The 26,499-nt window shown below is 39.8% G+C and overlaps 1 protein-coding gene across 9 annotated transcripts in view; it reads left to right on the top strand.

Moving 5' to 3' along the window:
* Positions 1–901: 901 nt before the first annotated feature.
* Positions 902–26,499, top strand: part of LOC109621322 (protein Wnt-2) — a 51,339-nt gene continuing 25,741 nt past the window's right edge. The window contains exons 1-3 of one of the 9 annotated variants that reach the window (XM_062851632.1): positions 902–1,250; positions 2,018–2,162; positions 13,398–13,955. In XM_062851632.1, coding sequence (XP_062707616.1) covers positions 13,903–13,955 — 53 coding nt within the window. In that variant the 5' untranslated portion in view covers positions 902–1,250; positions 2,018–2,162; positions 13,398–13,902. Of the gene's footprint in view, positions 2,163–13,397; positions 13,956–26,499 lie in introns of all 9 variants that reach the window. The other 8 variants (XM_062851627.1, XM_062851626.1, XM_062851634.1 and 5 more) reach the window with 8 other exon arrangements.

Here is a 26,499-nt window from a genome sequence, read left to right as displayed (position 1 = left end):
ACTTACGCGTTGTACAGCGCCTAAATGTATTCTATTCTACTTTATCGAATTGGTTGCTTTTAATGCTGCTCGCACTTGCTATCCTATCATGATAGAATGATGAGCACGAGGATATTGATGTGTGGTTGTTGTTCCCTTTCCATTCCGAATGAGGGTCCATTATGAGATTCCATTCACCGATGTCCAAGAATCCGGATCCATTAGAGCCATTGGTTCCTAAGAGGGTCAGGTGTCAGTTGTGCTGAAAAGGCTTAAAGAGAGGTTTTTTTCCTTATTTTGGCAAAGGGCGGAGGGGCGCCAAGTGTATGGAACATCGGCAATGGGAGGGGTTTGACCCCGAAAACCCCTCCCTTGTGCGGGGGCCTGCTCTCGGGGGATCAGCAACTGACGAAAGTACCAGTGCTGGGAATCAAATCCATGACCATCCGCTTATGAAGCGAACGTGTAACCTCTTGCGTCACGGGCCCCGGCTTTTGGCGATACAACTCGATTGCAATGGATGATGACTTGATACAATGGAAATTCGCGGTTAAAATTTAAAACCTTTATAGCGCGACAATTTTGGATATGAATTTAAATCAATGGTTTCTGTGCATTAAAAATCATTCGAAAACGTATGAATTGAACGTTTTATAATATCAGAAAATAGTTTGAATAAAAAGTTGTCTCACATAACATCAGAAAATATTTAAATCTTACGTTTTTGTACATTAAACAATAATACTATAATTGACATTTTATGGTAGCTATTTTTAATTACATTAATACATTAATTACATAAAAGCTTATGTTACCATATACCAATCGCTTCCGGAAGAGATCATCTTCAAACTGGTGATCATTTTTCCAGGTTCCAGATATCTTCTCATCCCACAGCGGTCACCATGACGACAACGGCGCTGCTGTTTGCGTCGCGAGAGTGTCGTGTGTGCTTTCGTCGTAGCCGATAGAGATTTTCGTTTCAGATCTTTTATGCTTGGCTCCAACTATTTCCCAGGTTAAGTCCTCAGTTTACCTTCGTCAATCAAGCCGGCCGCAAGGAATAAGTTTTCGTTGTGCTCGCTCCTCGCTTGAATGCGCGCTCGCGATCTGCGGCTCCGAGGCTCCGAGATCGTGGTAATCATTTCATTCTTGTCTGTTCCTTCTGGTTTTTGGCTTAGTCAGTGGTTTAGTTTTGGAGATGTCGGTCGGTCGATCGGTCGAGTCCGTTGGGCGCTGAACGGGGTTCGGATGCTGTGCGCGGTCTGCCGGTATCATCACGCCGTCAGGCATCATTGACTTCTATCAACACTGTATTACCGGACTGAAGTGGTGCTTCCTATAAATCTTCTTCCTCGGGGTGACCACCATGCTTTCGAACCAGTGAAGTGAATTCAGTGATGTGCTTTTCGTTGGATGTAGATACAGTATCGGACAAAACTAAAAAAATCAGAAAAGAAATGCATATTTTAAAAAGCTTCAGCCTCTACAATTGATTGAATTAATTGGTGTTTACTAAATACTGAAGAGTTCAAATTGAACTAGTAATAGTTATCAATATAAGTTCAAATATAATGATTTTCACATATAAAATCCAAACAAAACATATCAAAAAAGAATAGAAAAAACAATTTATCCGTTTCGACAAAAATTGTAACAACAAGAAATTTTCATTGATTTTGCAGTTGAAATACACAAATATTTAGTTAAATTACCATTTTTGGAAATTTACAATTCCTTTTTGCAAACCTTAATATATTCTTGATAATATTATGTTTTTTTCATAAAAAAAACAGTTTAGTATGAATTGATAACGTAATCATTCGAACAAATAACATAATTCAATCTTGATGCTGAATAAAATATGATTCTACTAATACTTTTGTCCGATACTGTGACAGTTTCTCTTCGTCCTGTTGGCTACTAATACCCCAAACCCATCGTGGAGACTCTACGGCTTACAATCTCGGCTGTTATCTCAGTTTTTATATTTTATTTTAATTTGATATTTTATCACAACCCAAACAATCTTGAAAAGGATGGTCAGCAAAAAGGAAAGAGACGAATTAGTGAGCCAGCGAAGAAGATGATACGGAATGCAGAAGTCAAGCCAGTCAGCATACGCAGTTCAAGGAGCAAAATGAGATTTAAATGTTAACCATAAAAACGTCTTGTTCGAAAAGGTGTTGAGTTGATGTTTTATTAGTGACGATAGCGTATCCAAAGGAAAATAAATCTATAAGTGGCGCTTAGCAAAGTGAAAAATGAAGTTGTGATCAATCAATTATGTGTAACAGCGGGTGGTACCCAGACTCTACGGGAGGCGCAGATTGTCTGACAGCTTTTTATTTTGTAGTCATCGGTAAATGTGTATCAACCAAAAATCAACAGTTCCAGATGGAGCATGGATTTGAACCTGAGCCCCCCCCCGAATATAATAATATGGGTCCAGTCGTTTCACCGTGCTGCTCTTGAAGAACGCTAATTATATGTTTCACGCTGAACCATTTCTGGCAACTGGCACGTCGATTAGAAGAGGGCTGATGTTCCTTCCTAGCCATTAACTGATTCTTTCAATCAATTTGAAGGCCCACAATTTGAAGACGATGGAGGAGGTAATAGCAAATTTTGTGTTTGTAAGAATGCTAAGTGAGGAAAAGATTGCGACCGTTTTTATGGTTTCATGTGTGCTAACATTGCCAACAGTATGCTTTTTTTATTATTAAAAATAACATTCCTAATCTTTTTATTGGCATTACATCTTTAATGACTGTATCCAGATTCACAGAATAACATTCGAACTCTTCTAAAAGTTGGTATCAGACATAATTATAGATTACAACATCAGTGAGTGATAATAACTTTTTGTGTAGAATCATTCCCAGCCTTAGTCTGAAAATTGATTTATTTTTTTTAGAAATATTACATTGTCTGTTGGGGTTCGTCGTAGGCTTGTTCACAAAAATCATCAACCCTCCATTTGAAGTCCATATTATTCGCTTCGTTGCCGGCATTGCCTGTAGTAGATCCACCATAAATAACTTTGAACTCTTTTGAGTGGTTACATTTAAAAAAAATGTTAAAATTAAAAAAAAATGCAACATAAATCTGAATAAAACGTTTTCAGCTTAAAACCTATTCAAACAAAGAAACAAACAAACGGGTTTGCTTTTAAGAATCTCATACATGACCGTCTTCGTAACATCTTCATTTTTTTCTATTTATTCAAAACCTTAACTTTGAGGGGGGGGGGGATCTGTGGAGCGGACCTGGTGTAATGGTTAGAACACTTGACTATCACGCCGAGGACCTGGGATCGAATCCCACTCCCGACAAACTCGCAAAATGTGAGTTCTTCCTTCGGAAGGGAAGTAAAGCGTGGGTCCCGAGATGAACTAGCCAAGGGCTAAAAATCTCGTTAATACAGATAAAAAAAAATAAAAAATAAACTTTGGGGCACCATAACATTTCAATTGCTCGACCGTTTTGAAATCTTTCAGCATGTTTTTGAAGATATTTTTGATGTCTAAAAATGATTTAGCTTTAAAGATTGTTTTAACATTGTTATTTATCAAAAACTGTCAAAAAACTCGAATTTTCACTGAAAAATTAAATTTCTGGCTAAATTTTGAAACGCTTTCGTGCATAGTTTTGGTCTTAAATTGAAAAGTTCATTTTAAATAACAATATAAAAACTGTTTACTTTAGGTACTGGCTTCTTTCTGAATAAAATTCAACGTTTTTGCATCGAGAGACTGGAAAACATTTCCATGGGACACCAACTGATAGGAGATGCTATTTATGTAAATGCCATATCGAAATAATTCACCGACGGGACGGGATGGTAATTTAACGTTCAGTTACTGCACAATAATCTTGTCGTTAACTTATTAACTTTGCGGAGCAGAGGTCGTCCGTGAATGGCTCTGCTGTCTGACTGCCTGATTGAGCACGATTGCCAATTGCACATATTGTTGTAGGTAGGTACGTGAACTATCATCGTACCTACGTTTATACTACAATTTGTGTTGATAATTTATGGCATCTGTACTTTGTTTCTGTAATGTGTGTCCATAATTGCAATGATGCATTCCACTTGTCAGGCTAATGCTGCAGACGACGGTTTGATGTCGGATTTTCAAGAACCCCATAAAGCAGGAAGCCTCGACCTATGTTATCCAGTAAATTGGCCGTCGTCAGTTTTGCTGTTCGTTGACGTACATATAGTGCCCACGGACTTTCTACTCGACGGTAATATTGTCTTTTTCATGTCTACATACACCTTACGCCCAATTCTATTATTTTGCACGGGTCGCGTTCTTGTTATAATTTGGTAAATTTTGGATTGGGTTGATTTTTCGTACACGAATAGTATCAACACACAGGGAGACTCGTGTGCAATTTTTTATGCGAATTGGTTCAACAAAGAGTGTTCTGTGTTGATGTGCGTGGGTGGATGCAGATGGGCCCTTCAGAGACAGAAGCATGCTTGTTTACAAAAAGCAGATAGGGCCTTTTCAAATATTTCGCGGGAATTGATTGAGTAAACAAACAAAATCAGCGAAAAAAAATATTCGGAAGTATTTTTTTCGCTGATACCTAACAATGAATGTTGCTATTTTTAGATCAAGGCATTTATACAATCAACTTTCATCCTAATCTGCTGAATGTTTCAGAAATTTGTGTCGATAGCAGTGAATCAAAATTCAACCATCGCGCGATAGTCAGCAACGTTTCGCCGAAATTCAACCATATTTAGTCCAAAATTTAGTAATATGAATGGCTGGCTTAATTTAAAATGGATACCCGCATACAGTTGTCAACAGGAGTTAAATCAATTTATTCTGTATGGCGAAACTTAACTCGAATTTCTCGAAATAAAAAGCTTTTCCCGAAAAAGTATTTAGTAGGCACCAAAGCAGTCATCATTTTGCACAATCGCTACCAAATATTGTGTCGGATAATGTGTTCTACTCTAAAATAATATGTTTTGCCATCTGTTTCCTTCTCACTTTATAATCTAGTAGAGCAAGGTGGGGCAAAAGTTCGACCTTAGTTGAAAATTCAACTTTTTTCAAGAAATCGAAGCAGATAAAAATAAAGGAATACCGTGTGGTGATACTACCATCCATGAGCTAAAAACTTGCTGAACAAAGTTACGCCAAATGCCTTTTCAATTTTGAGTTACAGCACTTTTTGTATGCGTGTGTCTAATTCGAACTCTTGCCCCACCACTGGGACAAAAGTTCGAATCTAGTGTTTGTGGAATTCCACTAACCGTAGCAAACTATTTCGACACTTTGGTAATCTGAATACCAAAAACTATTAATATTTGATGTTGGAACTGAAACACACTTTAAAGTTCGATCTGGATTTTACCCAAATCAGGGTTAAATTTAGTACACCGAAAATTAGTAGTTTTCCGCCAAATTCAGATGTAACAACATTTGTTTTTCAATTTTGATCGAATTTTCTCACTAATTCCATCATTTTTAGAGATAATATGTACATTTTGCAGAATTTAAGGTTTTTACCTAAAGTTGCTACATGACTCGAACTCTTGCCCCACAATTCGAACTTTTGTCCCACTATGTGTAAAATATGATTTCCAAACCTTTTTTGCAAAAAGTTATACATGCTAAAGCATCTTCAAAATATACCTAGTTACGCCCCAAAATAAAATATCGAATTCGATTTCATTATAATTCCATTCTATGCGTTGGAAGGACTATCGCATATTACAATTTTTTGATCAAAAACCAACATTTTGTCATAACTTTTCGAATTATTGATCAATTTTCATAATTTTTGGAGTGAAAGACTCTTTTTCAAAAAGGCTTCGAACAACCTTGACACCCGAAAGGAATACTTTGAATTGAGCTCAAAAACTTCAAAAGAAACTCTTGCCCCACTCGAACTTTTGCCCCACTTTACTCTACACTTAGCCATTGGTTGAACATGGCAGCGTTGATACCAAAGTGATAGTGACGTGATTCTCCAAGCCTTTTTTTAACTTTTTTGCATGAAATTAAATGATACGATTTGCAACATTTGGGTTGAACGAGACAAGCAAGACACCGCTGATGCACACCATAAAAAAATAACCAGATTAATCCACCTAGTGGTGATAGTGCCTTTCTCGACGAATATAAACTCATGATATTTCCGTCGACGTTAGCTGAAGTATTCCTGACTCCTCTAAGAATATTTTATTTTGAAAGGCAGCCATTTTTGCCCTCCCTTAGAATTGGGGAACCTATTGATGGTACATATTCCAACGTTATGCTCAACGACAAGACAGAGATGAAAAATATCAGACCTCTCAGTTGACTACTTGATCGCCTTCACTATCACTACTGGAGGCCGATCAATTCAAGACCATAATTACATGCTAAGATATAATTTTATTCACAATCTCAGGCACTTGCCGCCTCTTTTATTTCGCTCTTTCTTGTGTTTCTTTCAAAAAGAATGGGCGAGAAAAAGAAAAAAAAACTGCGCGCGCCAGTGGTTGGCATCTGAGCAGAAAAAGACTTTGAGTAAAATGAGAGTGTTACGTACAATCCGTGTGGGAAATATGAACAATATTCAGATCAGTTTGAACACCACTGTCATTGCCTTTGCGACCTATATAGTAAAGCTTATGCACAAATATAAGAAGATGGGGACACAAAGCGAACTGAAGCGCAAGTATGGAGATACCTGTTTACGAGGCCGGAAGCAATTGCCCTTCTATTAGGTTACCGAATTTGTTGGTAAATTGTACAGTAAATTTACATATTTTTTTTTAAATGTTAAATTTTAGTTTTTTGGCAGATAATGAATAAATACGTCTGCTGTAAGTGTCTGCTTGTCTTTATCTTCCGCAACAGCGTGTTTATGGTACCGGGTCGGAGTCAGTTTAGCTTTCTAATCAGCAGAATACCTGTTCTGTGGCTTAATTGGTTGAAGCGCCGGTCTAGCAAATACGAAGCCGTGGGTTCCAATCCCACCAGAACGCGATTTTTCACAATTTCAATATACCAATTAATCAACATTCTTTGTCTTCTAATTTTCAAGTTTTTCCTAGTTTTTAATATGGTCTGAGCCCATTTTCTTGCTAGTCGTTCATTAGGCTATCAAAAAACCACAATTTGATGCGCCGCATCCATGGGTTTGGTTAACTGTTATTTTTTACCACTTCCGGCGGGACACTCGGAGGCAATCTGGATTTGGGAGAAATTTGGCTGACGACGGCGGAAATATGTACAAAAAAGTAAACTGAGAAGCACGCCTTGTACCAGTTTAGACGTAACGCCAAGAAAGAGAAGAAGAAGCATAACCCACAACCGGTTCCGGAACACTATTACTAGTCTTAAATGTGGCCTAAGGCTATTCTCTTGCTAGCCGTGCATAACATTATAAGAATAACCGGTGTTTTATGTGCGGTTTGGTTCCCTTCTACATTTTACCACTTCCATCAAGACCCCCGGAATCCGTTCCGGAACACTTCTCAGACTTCTCGGAACAGTCTCTAATATGATGTTAGGGGATCGACTGTGATTGGTATTATGCTAGCGGGGGTTTTCGGCTTCCAGTCTCTATGTAATCATGAACGGATATTGGTTCAACACCTGACGTTTCGGTCACATATATTGTGCCTATCCTTTGAAAAAGGCACAATATACAGGGGATGGCCAAAATGTTTGGGATAGGCAACTTTTTTTTCTCTCACAAAAAAGTTCATCATGCTGTAACTTTTCATACAGAGCATCAAAAAATCTCAAATTTTGGCTGTTTGTCAACCTATTGTATCTGCATCATTGGTACAAATTTGGGCTCGATTGATTAATATTTCGCAAAGTTAGAACCGTTCGAGTAAAACACTATTTTTTAGTCAACTCATTTTTGAGCTGTCATATCTCGGAAACCAGTGAACCAAATTGAATGAATTTTTTAACGTTTATCAACAATATATTGATACTTAATACGAAGTTATAAAATGTAATATTTTCTCACGGTGAATTAATTTATACCGGGTTGTGCATACACAGGACTGCCAGAATGGCCTCTATGGTCAAATGGCAATGCGCGTGGGACAGTTCCACCAAAGGAAGGTGGACCCATAGGTTGATACCGAGGGTAGATAGTTGGATAAATAGGCGCCATGGGAAAGTTACATTCCACCTGACACAGATCCTTACAGGTCATGGTTGCTGTGAGATATAAGATGTACTGAATAAGCTGAGCCCTGCCTTCCCAGAGAAATCCTAAACTCCACAGTTGCTTCCGACAGTATCTACACCGTTTCGGGCATGCGGATTCTCCCGAATGCCCAGTGTGCAATGGTTTAGAGGAAACGGCGGAACACGTTTTGTTCGTGTGTTCGCGTTTTCGCACAATTCGTGACCGCATGCTTGCCACATGCGGGGAGGACACAACTCCGGACAACTTGGTCCAGAGGATGTGTAGGGATGAGTTTGGCTGGAACGCCGTTTCAACGGCTATTACCGACATCGTCTGGGAGCTACAGAGGAGGTGGCGCGTGGACTCGGAGAATGGCTAGTCCAGATGCAGTACAAGAGGTGGTCCAGGGGTTTGGAGTCGGCTTCGTAGGTCATACCGGTGCCCTGCGGTCGAGATCGACCCTTACAGCGATCAAGTGGCCGCTGAGAGGAAGTCCCGGTAGCGGTGCTGTCCTGGCGTCGGTCTACTGGGTTGGATTCGAGCCCGCGGTTGGAAAGGGGTCCCCGGCAAGGGTCGGGGCAGGTGGAGACCCTGCTGTCAGCAACCTTCTGGTGCAGCTGTTAGGGCCTGAAGGGTAGTGATACCCTTGCCTTCAACAGGTCAGATCGGGTTGCACGTGGGCATCAGTTCTTGATGTCTGCAAAGCAGTTGGGCGCGGACGGGGTTGACCCTGCCCGCCTTCCGAGGACAAAGGGAGTGGCGAGGACCACTCGGGAAACTGGCTAAGCGCCAGCATGTTACCATGATGGACTCTCCAGAGCGAGTCATCGATGTTCGTTGCTGCTAGGCTACGCAGCTAACCTTGAGGGTGTGATGTGCACTAGCCCCTCTCTGAAACAATACCTTCTTGGTGGTTCCGGAGAGACGTAGGGTTTGGCGACCATAGGAATGTGTTTATTGGGTACGAGGAGAGAGTAGTCCTGCACACCTAGAAAATATCATGTAATTTTAATTGTCCTGAACCTGACATATACGAGCATCTTCAAAAACACAAATTTAGAGGTTATAACATGTAAATTTACGTCTTTCAAGACACCCCAAAATTAAACTTATTTTTTCTTACCGTCTAGCAATCACTAGAACCGATTTGACAGATAAAACATAGAAAAGTAAAATATTGTCATGCATGGGTTTCGAACTCCGGATCTGCTGTTCGTGAGCCACATCTCTTACCTCTCGGCTATTTCACCGAGTTGGAAGGTGGCTGATGAACGTGATACTAATTCTACGTTTCTTGTGAAACGGATTTGTTAACCAACCAGCACTTACATGATGCGCGTAAAATTCAGTCCAATTTGTGATTCAGTCTTGAAAAAATTTACGTTTTTTGGTGATTCCGTTTCGTGGAAATTTCAGAATTTCTAAGTGTGTGGCTTTTACTTTTGTTGTAGAAGACGGCCTCAGACCTACACTACCCTAACCTTCTGTTAGGGTGTCTGTTGAGCAGATTATCCCCCTATCTTTTAGAAGAAAAAAAAACACGCGTACACACATACACACACGCATACAGACATTACCTATGACACGAATGCCACAATAATGGTAAAGTGTCGTTAATAAATAGTAATAATAATAATAAAAAGACATTACCTCAAATCGTCGAGCTGAGTTGATTGGTGTATGGACTCGGCCCTCCGAGGCTTCTATCAAAAAGTCATTTTTGGAGTGAACATATTGCCTTTCCAGTAAGTTAGTGTACGAGAAAGGCAAAAACTGAAATGAGCCACGACATGGCAAAATTTTGGCAAATGCTTTTGGACAAAGAGACAATGCGGCACATTAACAGAATAGATTTATAGTTTTCCCCCTTTTGCTTTATATAGACTCCAAAAAAAGCGGCAAGGATTTTATTGCCAAAAGTGTCATTAAGACATCAACGTGGTCATTACACTTCTCGCTCGTTGTATGGAAGCTATTAATGCAAGAACTGATGTGTAACCCGATCTCAATTTGTTCATTGACCCTCAATTTCTAAAATCGTTTGTTTGTTGAACGCTTATGTCGTATTGCTTTATAAACATAAAATATTTTAATTTATGGTCGGTCGTTACCATTTTGGATCATATTCAACGTCTAGTTTAGTGTGTCAAAATATTCATAGCACGCGAATTAATGCTCCATTAAAAGCCCATCAACCGATCTCAGTCAAATTTGTTCAACACAACAATATTTCTATCATCTGAATCTCGCTCAAGGGTTGAATGGTGTCAGCCAAATGTATCAATGGACTTGGTCGCCATGCAGAGGATCACGACAACGAACCTGGAAACGTTTATAGCATTACTCATCGTACCCAACGGCGACGACGACGGATGGGATGAGAAGCGATAATATGGTCTGCAGCAGCATGTCATCACCACCGCCTTCATCAGTATATAACCATCAACATCAACGATAATCGTCATCATTACGGCTGCTCTAATGAAACTCGAGCTGGCCTTTGGATTGGATCCATTCCCGTTCTGACCTGTTCACTATGTGATTCAGATGCTTTTAACATGGGTCCCGTGAACCTTGAGGATTCCATTGATGGAGCACAGACGCAGGACTGATATCTCCGTCTCATATTCACCCTGTCTGAAATCTTCGGAGCATCTATTTGGAAGGGTTAAACTTCAATGTTGCAACGATTTTATAGTGGAAAATTTGTAATAATAATATTACTACATTAGATTTTCCCAAATTCTAAATATTGTTCATTTCCTTGTCGCAACGTCTCAACTAGGACGTTAGCCTACTTCTCCAGTGCAGTGTTATATGAGCACATCCTCAGTTTTTAACTGATAGCTTTCTCTTTCAACGACTAATTGAGTTCATATGTAAAAAAAAAGTTTTGAAAATCAACTGCAAAATAGAAAATTGAGAATGTACTGAAATGTTTGCGAGCTGCCAAGAAGTTGAACACGACTGCAATGAATCCGTCCTATGGTGCTGCAGCAGCAGTCAAACTACACAGCATAAAATGGCAATACAACGTTTGTCGAGGCAACTTGTATGAATTGAATTTTCTTTTGTGATCTTACTTCTTTCATAGCCGTGACATCTATTTTGATAATCATATTGTCACGGTGAGTTATACTGGAATAGTATTTTGAAGAAAGAGACGAACCAGCCAAGGGCTGAAAGTCTCTCTAATAAAGACAAATCAATCAATCAATTATTTTGAAGAAACTAAATGAAAATTGTATTTATCCATTCTTTCTTGATCTTTGAAGATATAACTATAACATAATTATGTGCCGAGCCACTTCTCGCAATTGTTTACCACATGTGACAGTTGTAAGGCAAGTAAGTTCAAAAGTTGATGTCTCCAAAAGGACACCACTTCAGATGAACAGGTGGTGATGATGATGATGCTGATACATATTGATAAAGGTGTAGCACGTTCTCCGAAAGATGAAATTAAGTTAAAGTGACGGCAAATAAATTTATCATTCCGATACCCACCGAGAAAGATAGAGGAAACCGGTAGTCGCAGCAAAATTATGTTAATTTAGCATTCGCTGTCGATAGCTATGAAGTGCCACACTTCGTTTTGCTCCTATGCGTTGACTCACGTGTTTTCGAAGTCGAAGAACGTGTTTAAAACTTTTCGATTGGTTTATAAAAATTGGAAGATATATAGAAATTTATTTGGTTGATGAGATGCAACAATTTTAGGCATTTCGATCTCATTCAACAAGCAGTCAGTTCAGTTTCTTGTACAGTTTTGATTTTTCTGGTTAATCACAGAGCAGAAACTCCGAATTGATTATGCTTTATAACATATAAAAGATCTGAAAATAGGATTTAAAAAATGTTCTTGGAAGGTTTTTTCTTGTGTGGAAAAAGAAAAGATAATCTTCGCTCGTCTTTTAATATATGTCGAGTAAATACTCTACAAATGTTCTTGTTTTTATATTCAATATTAACAGCATAAACATAAATTTCGATGAGCGCGATAAATATCCATCCAAATTGTCGTTGTACTTGTTCTCCTGATCAACGTGGTTAAAACGACATCTTACCACTGACTGGCATCGTTACAGCGAATCACACCAAAACTCTTTGGAAATCATTCGGTGTTAATCTATTTTAATAAGAAATACTAATAAAAAAAATCGTGTAACTTATAAATACGTAGCTAATGGAAGCAAACAAAATAAATTTATTTTATCGAATGGCCGGATACTAGTTAAAAAAAAAACTGAAATCGGTAAAAGAAGGGCCTGGTTCAGTTATAACCTAAGTATTAAATAAAAAAACAAATAAAAAGTGAAATTAATTTGATTTATTTGCTACCTTTTATATATATATATAAAAAAAAGACAAACGCGTACAAAGTGACGAATTTAGGGTCTGGGACGATTTGGGTACTTGCGGTAATAATGCAGTCAATTTCAAACCGATTGACTTGAATTTTTGATCATGAATAGATACAGTATGTATCTGTTCGTGTCCCAGAAATCAAATCGATCGGTTCAAAATTCACTGAGTTAAAGCACCAAGTGCCCACAATATGCCCCCTGCCCAAATGGTCCCAGACCCTATAGCCGGGATATTTGGAAATCATGAACTCAGAAGTTACTTTTACGTATGGCTATCTACCATAGTCAGAGCACCAATATCATTTCATTAGCGCTTAACGCATGCATTTATCTTTAGATATTTATCATCTCAGACAAAGCAATAAATAACCGCAATAAGTACAAAACGATTGGATCAGGCGTGCTGCCAACGTGCAATGGACTGTGTTGAAATATGCAAAATAAAAGCATTCAATCTTGTATTAAGAGTGGCAAATGATTGATGCTGGTTGAAGTTTGAGATGTCCGGAAGCTTCACCTAATCGATGTTTTTCTTCGATACAGAAAATGCAAATGCAATTTAAGTTACAAATGGAAACATTCCGTTGATATATTGAGAGCGAAATAATGCGATCGTATATCTTTCCAGCGCTAACCAAGGTATAACCCGATGACGTTATTCATAATTTCAAACACGTAAAGTGATCAGCCTCTAAAATACTAATTTATAATACGTTCTAATTGATCAATCACAGATGCTCAGTCATCTGCATGCCAACCCCCGCTGTTACTACATCAGAAGGCTCTCTATGATCGACAACTAGATACCAACTATAAGTGTATAGAAGATAAACCAAGTGTGAAAAATATAAATAATCCAAATTGATCACGTCTTTTGACACGCAGAATAATGATCAAGACATCGATAATTGCAGTAACTTACAAATTGATCCTCGCGCACGGTGTCGCACTCAGATGGCTAGTGTTAATGGGACCGGTACATAACATTGGTGTTATTTTATGAGCTTATAATTGTTCACTGATTGAGTGTGGTCGGTGGAAGTGAGTGAGTACGTTGAGCTGCTAAGAGATTACATAAATTTGCATAAGCCGACAACTGCCATCTTTCATCTACCCGTGTGTGCGTGTGTGTATGTGACCAGTGAGATCTGATGCAAATCGAAGAAGAGCGGCTCGAAGATTCAGAGTGTTTACCTACTATTCCACTGGCCCTCTGGACAACGACGATCTCGGTGGCACCGACGGCAGGAGTCTGCTCACTTATGGATTTTCCAGCGATGCCCAAGGATGATTGATGAAAGTCATAATAAGCAACCGCATGCTATCAACCAATTATCATGATCTGGATCTTATTTCAACGGGACAATGATCGCACGTGTTGTGGATTAAAATGAGAAACGTTCGTCTGATCATATTTATCATACTTATGTTTGTGGAAATAAGGTAAGTAAGGTGTTTTTATTTTTATGGTTTGATTTGGTGTAACCTTGTTCCGGGATTTTCTTATGATTAATTTTTGTTGTTTCAACGGCATTTTCCTATGTGAAATAGCAAGGTAGGGTAGGAAAAACTATTCATTTAAATTATTTAGTCCTACATCAAATTGTGATAATACAGCTCTTCAACATCGGTCAACGTTCAGGTCGCGCTCCATTTTGCTCACCGCGCTCCACGACTTTTTGTGCCAACCGGATCATTAATGAATATTATCTTTGCTTGGTTGTTTTCCGGCATTCTATCAACATGCTCTGCCCACCGGTCTGGTCTTAGTCACCTTCAGAGTGTTGAATTCGCATAGCGCAGCGAACTCGTGCTTCGCAATCACAAGCCTCACTCAGACACAATGAATTCCATGAATTAATTATTTATTTTTCATGTATGTTTCTGTTGATACAAAAAACGTAGAGGTTGTTACCGTTTCTGGAAAGATTCTCTTAGTCCTAGTCGTAGAGCATAGTATTTTTGTATGTAATACATGCGTTTTAACCCTCGAGCGGTCGGCTGTTGTATTTTGTACAAAACGTTGGAAAATCTCGCTTTTTGTACTCAGCATTGAGCGTTACGGAAGGTTAAGTTTATTGCATATTTTTTGGGAAAATGAAATATAGTATAATGTCCCTTGAGCATGACATCGCCGATAACTTACAACGCGAATGAGAAGCGAATGAATAAATTCCGCACACTTGAAAATTCTGAAATTTGCACGAGACAGAACCATCAAAGAACGTAAACGGTTTCAAGACTGAATCACAAATTGGAGTAAATTTTACGCGCACCATGTAAGTACTGGATGGTTGCGTTAGATGTCAACAAGTCCATTTCAACGTAGAATCAGTACCATATCAAGACCAACAATTGAAAAGGCCACATCAACATTTTGTAAACAAACATGTTTCTGTCGACTTGAGGCCTTCTGAACTCCACCCTCACACCTCACCACCCCTAACCAGGGATGCCAGATGATTTTCTGTATCACTAGTTTAAAAATCTGTATCCCATACAAAATTTGGATGGGAAATCTGTATCCTATACAAATCAAAAATCTGTATTTCATATAAACGCAATCTGTACAGTGACTCAAAAACCTGTATAATACAGATAAATCTGTATATATGGCATCGCTGCCCCTAACAGGAAGCGCAAATATCAAGCTTTCTGATAGTGGTGGTGAGATGCGTGGGTGGATCTCAGAAGGCCTCAAGTCGACAGAAACGTGTTTGTTTACGCAATGTTTATGTGGCCTTTTCAATTGTTGGTTTGGATATGAGTGTTTCCACCCCAAATCACCGATCGACCAGACTTTATGCTTCATGATTCGAATGAAACTTTGCAATTCTTTTTAAAATAGGAAACTAAAAAATTGCAGCTGAAAAAAAAATCGATCTTCGAGTAATTTTTGATAAGGTCCTAAGTGTTTTCGCATATATATATTTTTGAAAAATTGTATCTTGAAATATGAAAAAACTGTCTAAGAACAAGTTTTATGGCGTTGATTAGGTTTTATAGAAAAAAAAATTACATTGGTCAACATTTTTTTCCAAGGAGAAAAATCCAAAATAAACCTTAATTTTTAAATATCTAAAAAAATTGTTTTTTTTTTATTCTCGTATTTTTTTCTCCAAAAACTTGATGTCAAAACACACGTAAAAGTGGCGATGGAGAAAACATGTATGAAAATTTTTCTGAAAAGTCATGAATTTGCACCAATCAAAACATTGACTGTTAAAAAAAATCGTATGAGTTGGAATACAAATTATGATTCTTGGGTTTGTTTTGAATGAAAATGGTCCTATTCATTAACAATTTGATGATTTTATGGCGATATCGGTCTTTTTCTACTCAGAGTATAAAGGAGTAGAGATCAAAGTGGATAATGAAACTGATAGATATGATAGTATTCGCTAGGTTGCGAACAAGTACAGTGAATCAAAATTCAACCATCGCGCAACAATAACGACAATGTCGCAACCTGAATTTGTTGCGTCATTCTACCCAATGCTACAAAGGTTTGTCCCAAGATGAAAAAATGGGATAAAGATCATACGGCACGAGTTTAAAGATTTTTAAGCCTTGCATGGTGTTTTTCGAGCGGTAACTTCGAGTCGGTAAACACTGCAACGATGCTCGAGATGTATCATCAAAAAGTTTCGATTTTGGGTTGGTAATAATTGACTATTAACGAGTTGAAACGTACGCAACAAATTCAGGTTCCGTTTTGTCTGCAACAACAATTTTCGTGTCATTATCTGTTACCAGTTGGGATAAAGAGTAATCGCTGCGCCTTCTTTGTTGCTTGTTTTGTCTCTTGGTCTGACAATTCTCTTCACTGAACAAGTATGAAAATTTTCATAGAAGGTGAAATTAGGCAAGTAGGCCATGTATTGATGTATTGGCTTAAAAAGAAAAGTGTTCTATCCAATAAGATCGAAAAAGCTAATAGAAAGAACACGCCGCGATATAGGCATACCCCTATGAACGGAGTGCGAATTCCGAAAAAAGCTACTGATCGATAGAACTTGTGATGAAAACAGAACAATACAGTCGGGTGCCTGAAACTTTTGCCAGTCTTGGTAAGGTGGTATGAACTACCAACCAAGCCGATCTGTTTAAAAGCACAGGTCGTACAGCAAAAGTTTCACACATTCGATGTATTCGTTCAATACATGGATTACTTGCCTAATTTCACTATCTATGAAAATTGTAATACTTGTTCGCTACCTAGCGAATACTATCATATCTATCAATTTCATTATCCACTTTGATCTCTACTCCCTTATGCACTGAGTAGAAAAAGACCGATATAGTCATGAAATCATCAAGTTATTAATAGAATACGGTCGATAAATCAGGCTATTCATAAACTTCCTAAAAGCTACCGCTTTCAAGATATTTCATCTTAAAATTTGAAATTAACTAAAAAACCTGTCTTACACCAATTTGGAAAGTTACTCGAGATTCTTCATCTTCAACTCTAAGTTTTCCAAGTTGTATATAAAATTTCCCATATTTCATTCTTTTACACCAAGACAATCGGATGAGCAACTTAAAAGATATTACAGGATCTATGAATAATCTGAGGGTTCCTGAATTAAGGTGAAACATCAACTAAACCCATTGCAATTTTGCATACAAATTTTAGACGCACAAATCAGACTAACGAAGCATCGAACCAAGGCGCACTTGTTTTTCCTGGCTTTGCTCACTTGCAAAAAGAGGTCGCATTTTCCAAATCGAGCGCATTTGATGACGATTTTTTAAGATCGGTGCTCTTGGAAACGTGAGTAGGGGTCCAAGTCGGCCATTCTATCTGCAATGCTGTTTTAAGATCGCACTTGAGATCGCACAAATATTTGTGTGTAAACTTAACCTAAAGTTGCCAAATTTTCTAAAAAATGAATATAAACTTACGGCAGTGTCACTGGAAATTGAGTCGACCAAATTTTAGGATAACAGCGGTAATATAACCTATTTTCTATTTGTTTTCAACTGCTTCTTACCGAACATCGCTAAAATATCTATAAAAAAAAGTTATTAAATAAACTAACACTTGATGTCATCGACCAAAAACTTGGGGTCACCCTCCAATATGATGTATCAGCCAAAAGTCTCTTTCGTAAAACATGGAAATGTGATTTGTTGATAGCTTCGTCATCTTTAGTTCAATTTTAGTTCTTTTTGGTTCATTTTAAAGCTAATTTACTAAACCTAGGTTTTATGCCTCTTATTTGATGTATTCAACGATTTTTATATGTAAAAATATTATGTATGTAAAGTTAGGGCAAATAGGGCAATTTTGTGTTAAGTTTTAGTATGTAAATTTTAACAAATATGTACGGTTCAATGCCTATGCAGTAAGTACCATTCAATATGTTGAAAATAAGCCAAGAAGAATTGAAATTGAATGAAAGATATCATTAAATCACTTCCATGTTTTACGAAAGTGACCCCAAACTTTTGGCTGATGACATCAAGAGTTTATTTACTAAATAACTTTTTTGTAGATATTTTAGCTAAGTTCGGTTAAAAGCAGTTGAAAGCTAATAGAAAATAGGTTAATTATTGCTGTCATCCTAAAATTTGGTCGACTCAATTTCCAGCGACACTGTCGTAAGTTTATATTTATTTTTTTAAGAAAACTTCGTTACTTTAGGATAAGTTAACATACAATTTTTTTTGAAAAAGTTTCGTCTAAAACATGATGACAAAAGTTCATTTGACTTATTTTCTTTTGAATGTGACCTAGGGTTTTGGAATCGGACGCAAAATGGCGGAGATATGGGCCTAAAAATGGCATGTATTTGAGGGGTGACCCCAAACTTTTGATCGGGAGTGTACGTTGTTTTCCGATGTAAGATGGGTCTATTAATTACCGTATTTTTCCAACGGGTATTAATGTAGAATAAAGGCATTTGAAATACCAATATAAGATGACCGTCCAAAACACATTATTTTCTCAGACTTAAACATGCATCTCTAGTTCTAGCCTTTGAAAGCCGTAGGAACGTTCTTTATAGCTACACTTTTCGCCTTGGGGAACGCCGCGATAGGTAGCATAAATTTATCTTTCAGCGGTTCAGATTACACACATATATCTTGCAAATTTTTGATCGTATCTTTTCCACCGTATTATTAAACATAAATATTTACATTTATTACTACTTGTATTATTCCTTTCGACTTTGTTTCCTTCGCCTGTCGCGAGCTGAAGATATCACGTTGGCTGGCTGCGTTGGTTCATGCTGGCTGGTGTTTCTCGTGAACCGAGCCGATGCCACTGCTGCTGCCGGCTGTCTGGATGATCTTTATATGTGGGCTTGTGTTTTGATTTATGGCCGGCAGTAGGTATGAACTCACAGCGGGTTACGATCAGTGAGCATGTAGGGCACTTCGTACTCTGTCGATACGTATAGCGCCATCAGGATCCAGCTTTTTTTTTACAAACCGATCACTTTCGATTCTTCACAGTGCTCCGTTTATTGGGGAATAGGGGTGAGGTGAATTATTAAATATTTAATATTAAATATGAGATTAAAACATCTTGAAAAGTAGCAATCTCCGTATTGATTGTCCAGCGGTTTGTCATTGGTGTTGTTAGTGTAACGTTCCAACGAGGACAGAGCCTGTGTCTCAGCTAAGCGTACTTTGAGCACTTCAACAATAAATAACTGAGAGCTTTCTTCGCCTATGGGCCAATCCGAAGTAAGCATGGTGCTCTATACTCAAGAAACCAAAAATTTTCTGCGAAAATTTTCTAAACTATTTCGGGACTCGAACCCAGTACCTTTTATTTTCCTGTTTAGCACATTACGTTTTTTGTTCTATTGTGGACGGCCGCGTTTTAATGTTTTTGCCTTGGTTTTTGTCAATGTCAGTGTCATAGGGGATTCCACCCCATTACCCCAAATTCCTACCCCGAGAGTCATTACCCCGAATAGGCCACTACCCCGAATGGGTCATTACCCCGAATCATTCAGGAGATCACCAAAAAGTGTTGGCTGATTAGAGGTTGATGAAGGTGGTTATAAGTTATAAAAGGGTGATCACCCCCTCAAAAACATGTCATTTTTTTAGGCCCATATATCCGCCATTTTGCATCCGATTCCAAAGCCCTAGGTCACATTCAAAAGATAACACTAGTTTACAGCATTTTTGAACTCGGTAAGCTGATGATTGTTTTTGGTGTAGAATCATGCTCTGAGTTCGAAAACGCGAAGGAAAAAAAATTACAGTAGAACGGAAATTTTTTCGACTTTCCATACAAGGTTGATGATTTGAAATCGATTTTTGTTCTATTTTTAAGCAAAGTCGCTCACTTCACACATCTCATTCTCCGTAATCAATGCTCCGATTGAGCTGAATTTTTTACTGTAACTCGCCTACATATGATATGTCAAATAGCCGTTGAGAAAAAAATTTTAAATTGTTTTTTTTTCTTATTGAAAAAAAAAATACATTTCTTCATAATTTTTTTGAAATTTTGCTAAAATTTAAGGATATTGTCCCCAAAACTCGCCAATATGTTGAATTTCGTCAATCTGACGCAAAACCTGCATTCAGATGATCGAATGGTATTATATTCAGCTTTTAATTTATGGAAAAAGATTTGAAATTGGTTGAACAAAACGCAAGATATTTGAATTTGATTAAATTCCATATTTTAAAAAATTGTAAATTTGAAGATGTTTTGGGTGAAACTTTCTCAAAAATGTTTGTATGTAAACTTAACCCAAAGTTGCCATTTTTTTTAAAGTGAATATAAATTGACGGCAGTGTCGTTGAAAATTGGGTCGACCAAATTTTAAGATGAGAACGGTAATATAACCTATTTCTTATTAACTTTCAACTGCTTTTTACTGAAGTTAGCTAAAAAATCTAGATAAAAAGTTATTATGTAAATTAACTCTTGATGTCATCTACCAAAAGTTTGGGGTCACCCCTCAATGTGATGTATAAGCCAAAAGCTTGGGGTCACTTTCGTAAAACATGGAAAAGCAAGTTGATTATATCTTCGTCATCTAAAGTTCAGTTTTAATTCTTTTAGGCTCATTTCAAAAAGGGCCCATATATCCGAAGCGGTAAACGCACGGGTATTCAGCATGACCATGCTGAGGGTGACGGGTTCGATTCCCGGTCGGTCCAGGATCTTTTCGTAAAGGAAATGTCCTTGACTTCCTTGGGCATAGAGTATCTTCGTGCCTGCCACACGATATACGCATGCAAAATGGCAGAGGAAGCTCTCAGTTAATAACTGTGGAAGTGCTCATAGAATACTAAGCTGAGAAGCAGGCTTTGTCCCAATGAGGACGTTACGCCAAGAAGAGAGAGAGAGAGAGAGAGAGAGAGAGAGAGAGAGGCTCATTTCAAAGATAATGAACTAAATTTACGTTTGATGACTTTAATTTAACGTATGCAACGATTTTTATATATTAATGTTATGTAAAGTTAACACATTTCACCACATTTCAAAAAATGAGGCAATTTTGCGTTAAGTTTTAGTATGTAAATTGTAATAAATATGTTTGGTTCAATGCCTATGTAGTAAGTACTATTGATTATGTTTGAAATAAGCCAAGAAGAAATCAAATTGAACGAAAGATGACAAAGATATCAACATATAACTTTTCCATGTTTTATGATAGAGACCCAAAACTTTTGGTCGATGACATACATACATACATACATACATTTATTTGTTCCACATCATTAAGACAAGACATAATCATCAATAGTACGCCACAATACTCGGTTTGTGGCTGCCGCTCTCCATCCTCGGTCACGCCCAATGCTCGCCAAGTCACGCTCCACCTGGTCCGCCCATCGTGCTCTCTGCGCTCCACGCCTTCTTGTGCCAACCGGATCCGTTGCAAACACCAGCTTTGCAGGGTTGTTGTCCGGCATTCTTGCAACATGCCCTGCCCACCGTATCCTTCCGGCTTTGGCCACCTTCTGGATGCTGGGTTCGCCGTAAAGTGCAGCGAGCTCGTGGTTCATCCTTCTCCGCCACACACCGTTCTCCTGCACACCGCCGAAGATCGTTCTTAGCACGCGTCGCTCGAAAACTCCGAGTGCTTGTAGGTCCTCCTCGAGCATGGTCCATGTCTCGTGTCCGTAGAGGACCACCGGTCTTATTAACGTTTTGTACATGGTGCATTTGGTGCGTGGGTGAATCTTTTTCGACCGCAGTTTCTTCTGGAGCCCGTAGTAGGCCCGGCTTCCGCTGATGATGCGCCTCCGAATTTCACGGCTCACGTTGTTGTCAGCCGTCAGTAAGGATCCGAGGTAGACGAATTCCTCCACCACCTCGAAAGTATCCCCGTCTATCGTAACATTACTACCCAGACGGATCCGGTCGTGTTCGGTTCCGCCTACCAGCATGTACTTTGTTTTTGAGGCATTCACCACCAGTCCGACCTTTGCTGCTTCGCGTTTCAGGCGGGTGTACAGTTCTGCCACCGTTCCAAATGTTCTAGCGATAATGTCCATGTCGTCCGCAAAGCACACAAATTGACCGGATTTTGTGAAAATCGTTCCCCGGCTGTTGAGCCCGGCTCGTCGCATCACACCTTCCAGCGCGATGTTGAAGAGTAGACATGAGAGTCCGTCACCTTGTCGCAGTCCCCGGCGAGATACGAATGAACTGGATAGTTCACCCGAAACCCTTACGCAGTTTTGCACACCGTCCATCGTTGCTTTAATCAGTCTAGTCAGCTTCCCAGGAAAGCCGTTTTCGTCCATGATTCTCCATAGCTCTGCGCGGTCGATACTATCGTATGCCGCTTTGAAGTCGATGAACAGGTGGTGCGTTGGGACCTGGTATTCACGGCATTTCTGGAGGATTTGCCGTACGGTAAAGATCTGGTCCGTTGTCGACCGGCCGTCGATGAAGCCGGCTTGATAACTTCCCACGAACTCATTTGTTTTAGGTGACAGACGACGGAAGATGATCTGGGATAGCACTTTGTAGGCAGCATTCAAAATAGTGATCGCCCTGAAGTTCTCACATTCCAAATGGTCGCCTTTCTTGTGAATGGGGCAGATTACCCCTTCCTTCCACTCCTCCGGTAGCTGTTCGGTTTCCCAGATCCTGACTATCAGCCGATGCAGACAGGTGGCCAACTTTTCTGGGCCCATCTTGATGAGTTCAGCTGCGATACCATCCTTACCAGCTGCTTTGTTGGTTTTGAGCTGGTGAATGGCATCCTTAACTTCCCTCAGCGTGGGAGTTGGTTCATTTCCGTCCTCCGCTGCACTGGCGTCGTTGTTCCTTCCGTTGCCGTGGGCTCCCGTGCCTACGTTCTCCACGCCGTTCAGGTGCTGATTGAAGTGCTGCTTCCACCTTTCGATCACCTCACGTCCGTCCGTCAAGAGGCCTCCGTCTTTATCCCTGCATATTTCGGCTCGCGGCACGAAGCCGTTGCGGGATGCGTTGAGTTTCTGATAGAACTTCCGTGTTTCTTGGGAACGGCACAGCAGTTCCATTTCTTCACACTCCGCTTCTTCCAGGCGGCGCTTTTTCTCCCGAAAGAGGCGGGTCTGCTGTTTCCGCTTCTGTTTGTAACGTTCCACGTTCTGTCGAGTCCCTTGCTGCAGCATTACCGCCCTCGCTGCGTTCTTCTCCTCCAAAACCGTTCTGCACTCTTCGTCGAACCATTCGTTTCGTCGATTCCGTTCCACGTACCCGATGGTGCTCTCGGCTGCGTCGTTGATGGCTGCTTTCATTGTACTCCAGCAGTCCTCTAGAGGGGCCTGATCGAGCTCGCCCTCGTCTGGCAACGCGGCTTCGAGATTCTGCGCGTATGCTGAGGCGACATCCGGTTGCTTCAGTCGCTCTAGGTTGTACCGTGGCGGTCGCCGGTACCGTACATTGTTGATGACGGAGAGTTTTGGGCGCAGTTTGACCATCACCAGATAGTGGTCGGAGTCGATATTGGCGCCACGATAGGTCCTGACGTCGATAATGTCGGAGAAGTGCCGTCCGTCAATCAGAACGTGGTCGATTTGAGATTCCGTCTGCTGTGGTGATCTCCAGGTGTAACGATAAGGGAGGCTGTGTTGGAAAAAGGTGCTACGTATGGCCATATTTTTGGAGGCGGCGAAATCAATGAGTCGTAGGCCGTTTTCGTTCGTTTGCTGGTGGGCGCTAAACTTACCAATCGTCGGTCTGAATTCCTCCTCCTGGCCTACCTGAGCGTTCAAATCTCCTATGATGATCTTGACGTCGTGGCTTGGGCAGCGGTCGTACTCGCGTTCGAGCTGCGCGTAAAATGCGTCCTTGTCATCATCAGTACTTCCGGAGTGTGGGCTGTGCACGTTTATTATGCTGAAGTTGAAGAATCGGCCCTTGATCCTCAACCTGCACATTCTTTCGTCGATCGGCCACCAACCGATCACGCGCCTCTGCATATCACCCATCACGATGAAAGCTGTTCCCAGCTCGCGTGTGTTGCCGCAGCTCTGGTAGATGGTATGATTACCTCTAAACGTTCGCACCATGGATCCTGTCCAACACACCTCCTGCAGCGCTACGATGCCGAACCCGCGGTCCTTCAGTAGATCGGCGAGTATGCGGGTGCTCCCAATGAAGTTGAGAGATCGGCAGTTCCACGTACCGAGTTTCCAATCGCAAGTCCTTTTTGTTCGCTGGGGTCGTTGCCGTTGGTCTCGGTTCGTATTATTCTGTTGCTGATTTTCCGTTACAATGGGTTTTTACGGCTGGCTCGTAGGGCCTGACACCAACCCCCTACTTTCCGGAGGACCATAGTGCACAGTTGAGCTTAGAGTCCTTCCCTGGCACTCGGACGTAGATCAGCCGCCCCTAACATGGGGATCAGACGCTGTTGTGAGCCGCTCCTCCTGGAGAACAGACGCTCAGGTTTGCCGAAGCAAACCCCCCCTTCCCTGTCAGCCTACGACCAAAGGTCCCACCGGGGTTGGTTACCCGATCTTCCCTAAGGTTGCTCATAGTTTCCGGCCGGTACCGCGTGGAGGTAGGGATAGGAGTTGCTGGGCAGAGGCTAGTGGATCACAATGGGATCTGAATTGCGCAGCATACCCAGCCTTTACCGTGCCTTGGTCGATGACATCAAGAGTTAATTTACTTAATAACTTTTTATCTAGATTTTTTAGCGAAGCTCGGTAAAAAGCAGTTGAAAGCTAATAGAAAATAGGTTATATTACCGCTGTCAGCTTAAAATTTAATCGACTCAACTTCCAGCGACACTGCCGTAAGTATATATTTATGTTTTAGGCAGCTATGCCTCATACAAGATCAGCTCTAATACTTATTATTCATTTATTTTGTTTCAAGGTTACTTTTTCATATGGTATCTTCTGGTATTGAAGCTGTCAGTGATGTTATTGAATTATTCCTTCTTTCAAAATATTTTTTCCATACATTCTATTTGGGGCTTATTTTGGTTAACAACAAATTTGAGTATGGAAAATAGCTAAAACCTTTGATAAATCAAAATTTCCTCGGTGAATTATTTTAAAACTTTTCAATCATAAAATATAGTTGAAATGCTGACTTTCTAAAGACAGATTCGGGATTCATGAAAGTTGGATAGCAGTCGAAATGTTGACGCCGTGCATCATTACTGCGATTTTTTGTATTTTTTTGTTGAAGATTTCCAGCATGTTTGGAATTAGCATGCCCTAATTTTCAAATGAAGACCATTCTGATCCGAAATGTGTGAATAAGTATGCATCGACTCGAAAATGTTGAGATTTATTGAGTCAGAAAAAATGCGATAACTGTTTCCCAAGAAATGTAGCATTCCTTAAAATGGGTTTCAGGAAAATAGGTTTCCGAGAAATGGTTCATTCCGCAAAATGTTTTCTGGGAAAGTTCATAGAATCGTAAGAATTGTGTATTTTTTTTGTCTGTATTAACGAGATTTTTAACCCTAGGCTAGTTCATCTCGGGACCCACGTTTTACTTCCCTTCCAAAGGGAGAACCCACATTTGGTGAGTATGTCGGGAGAGGGATTCGATCCCAAGTCCTCAGCGTGATAGTCTTGTGTTCTAACCACCACACCAGGTCCGCTCCACGAATTGTGTATTTTATCGCCAGTTTCTAAGGTAGCCTCGCTCTGTGTTGAACCATATTTTGTTAAGGATCACTTTATAGAATTGGTAATAGAACGACTGTATGGTAAATTTCAAGTTTTTCGGCTACGCAGTCTTAAATAACTAACGACGTTTGTTGTTATCTCAACGTTTCGACGCTAGGTGGGCATCTTCCCCAGGGGGTAAAAAAAAGATCACTTTATTTCATAATTTTATTGAAAGTGCGAAACAAATTGAGTGGTAAAAAGGAAACTCCTCTTCTATATCCTTAACGAAAAATATTTGTGGGGGTTAGAAGCAAAGGGATGTAAGTGACAAAAACCCACTTTCGAGTAAATGAGGTTCAAAGTTTTTCGCCAATTTTTCATCCCATACAAAATGTATGGAGTTCCAAAATCGACCCAATTTTCTACGATTTATTGTATTTTTTCTAATCATCTTAAAAGTAATCTTAAGAAAGTTCCTAAAAGCTTGAAATCTGAAGAATTATTTGATATGCTCAGCTGAAAATCGACAAAATGGTCACATTTGCATCTGGGCCCCTCATTTATAACCCATCACCAGAATCCAAAATATGCTTTCAGGGTAATGGCATTCGAACTTGAAGCCTATTCGTGGTAGTGGCGTTCGGGGAAATGACCTATTCGTGCTAATGGCATCTGGGGTAGTGGCCGTCTTATACAACAATAGTAAAAGCCAGGACTACTCTCTCCTCGACCCACTAAACCACATTTCTATGATGATTAACCTGGGCTTGTTAGGGGAATATCTGTAAATAAAAGAAAATCGGGTTAAGTACGGTTCCTTTGAATTCCACTAAGAATTTGCATCCTTTGAAGTTCGTGCAATGGAAGTTCGTGGCTTTTCAAATTATTACCCCCTAAGCACTCTCGTATGGCGTGCGTCTCATAATGTACC

This window comes from Aedes albopictus, chromosome 2 (genome assembly GCF_035046485.1).
Source record: "Aedes albopictus strain Foshan chromosome 2, AalbF5, whole genome shotgun sequence".
Classification (NCBI taxonomy): Eukaryota; Metazoa; Arthropoda; class Insecta; order Diptera; family Culicidae; genus Aedes; species Aedes albopictus.
This window is presented reverse-complemented; position numbering and strand designations above follow the sequence as displayed.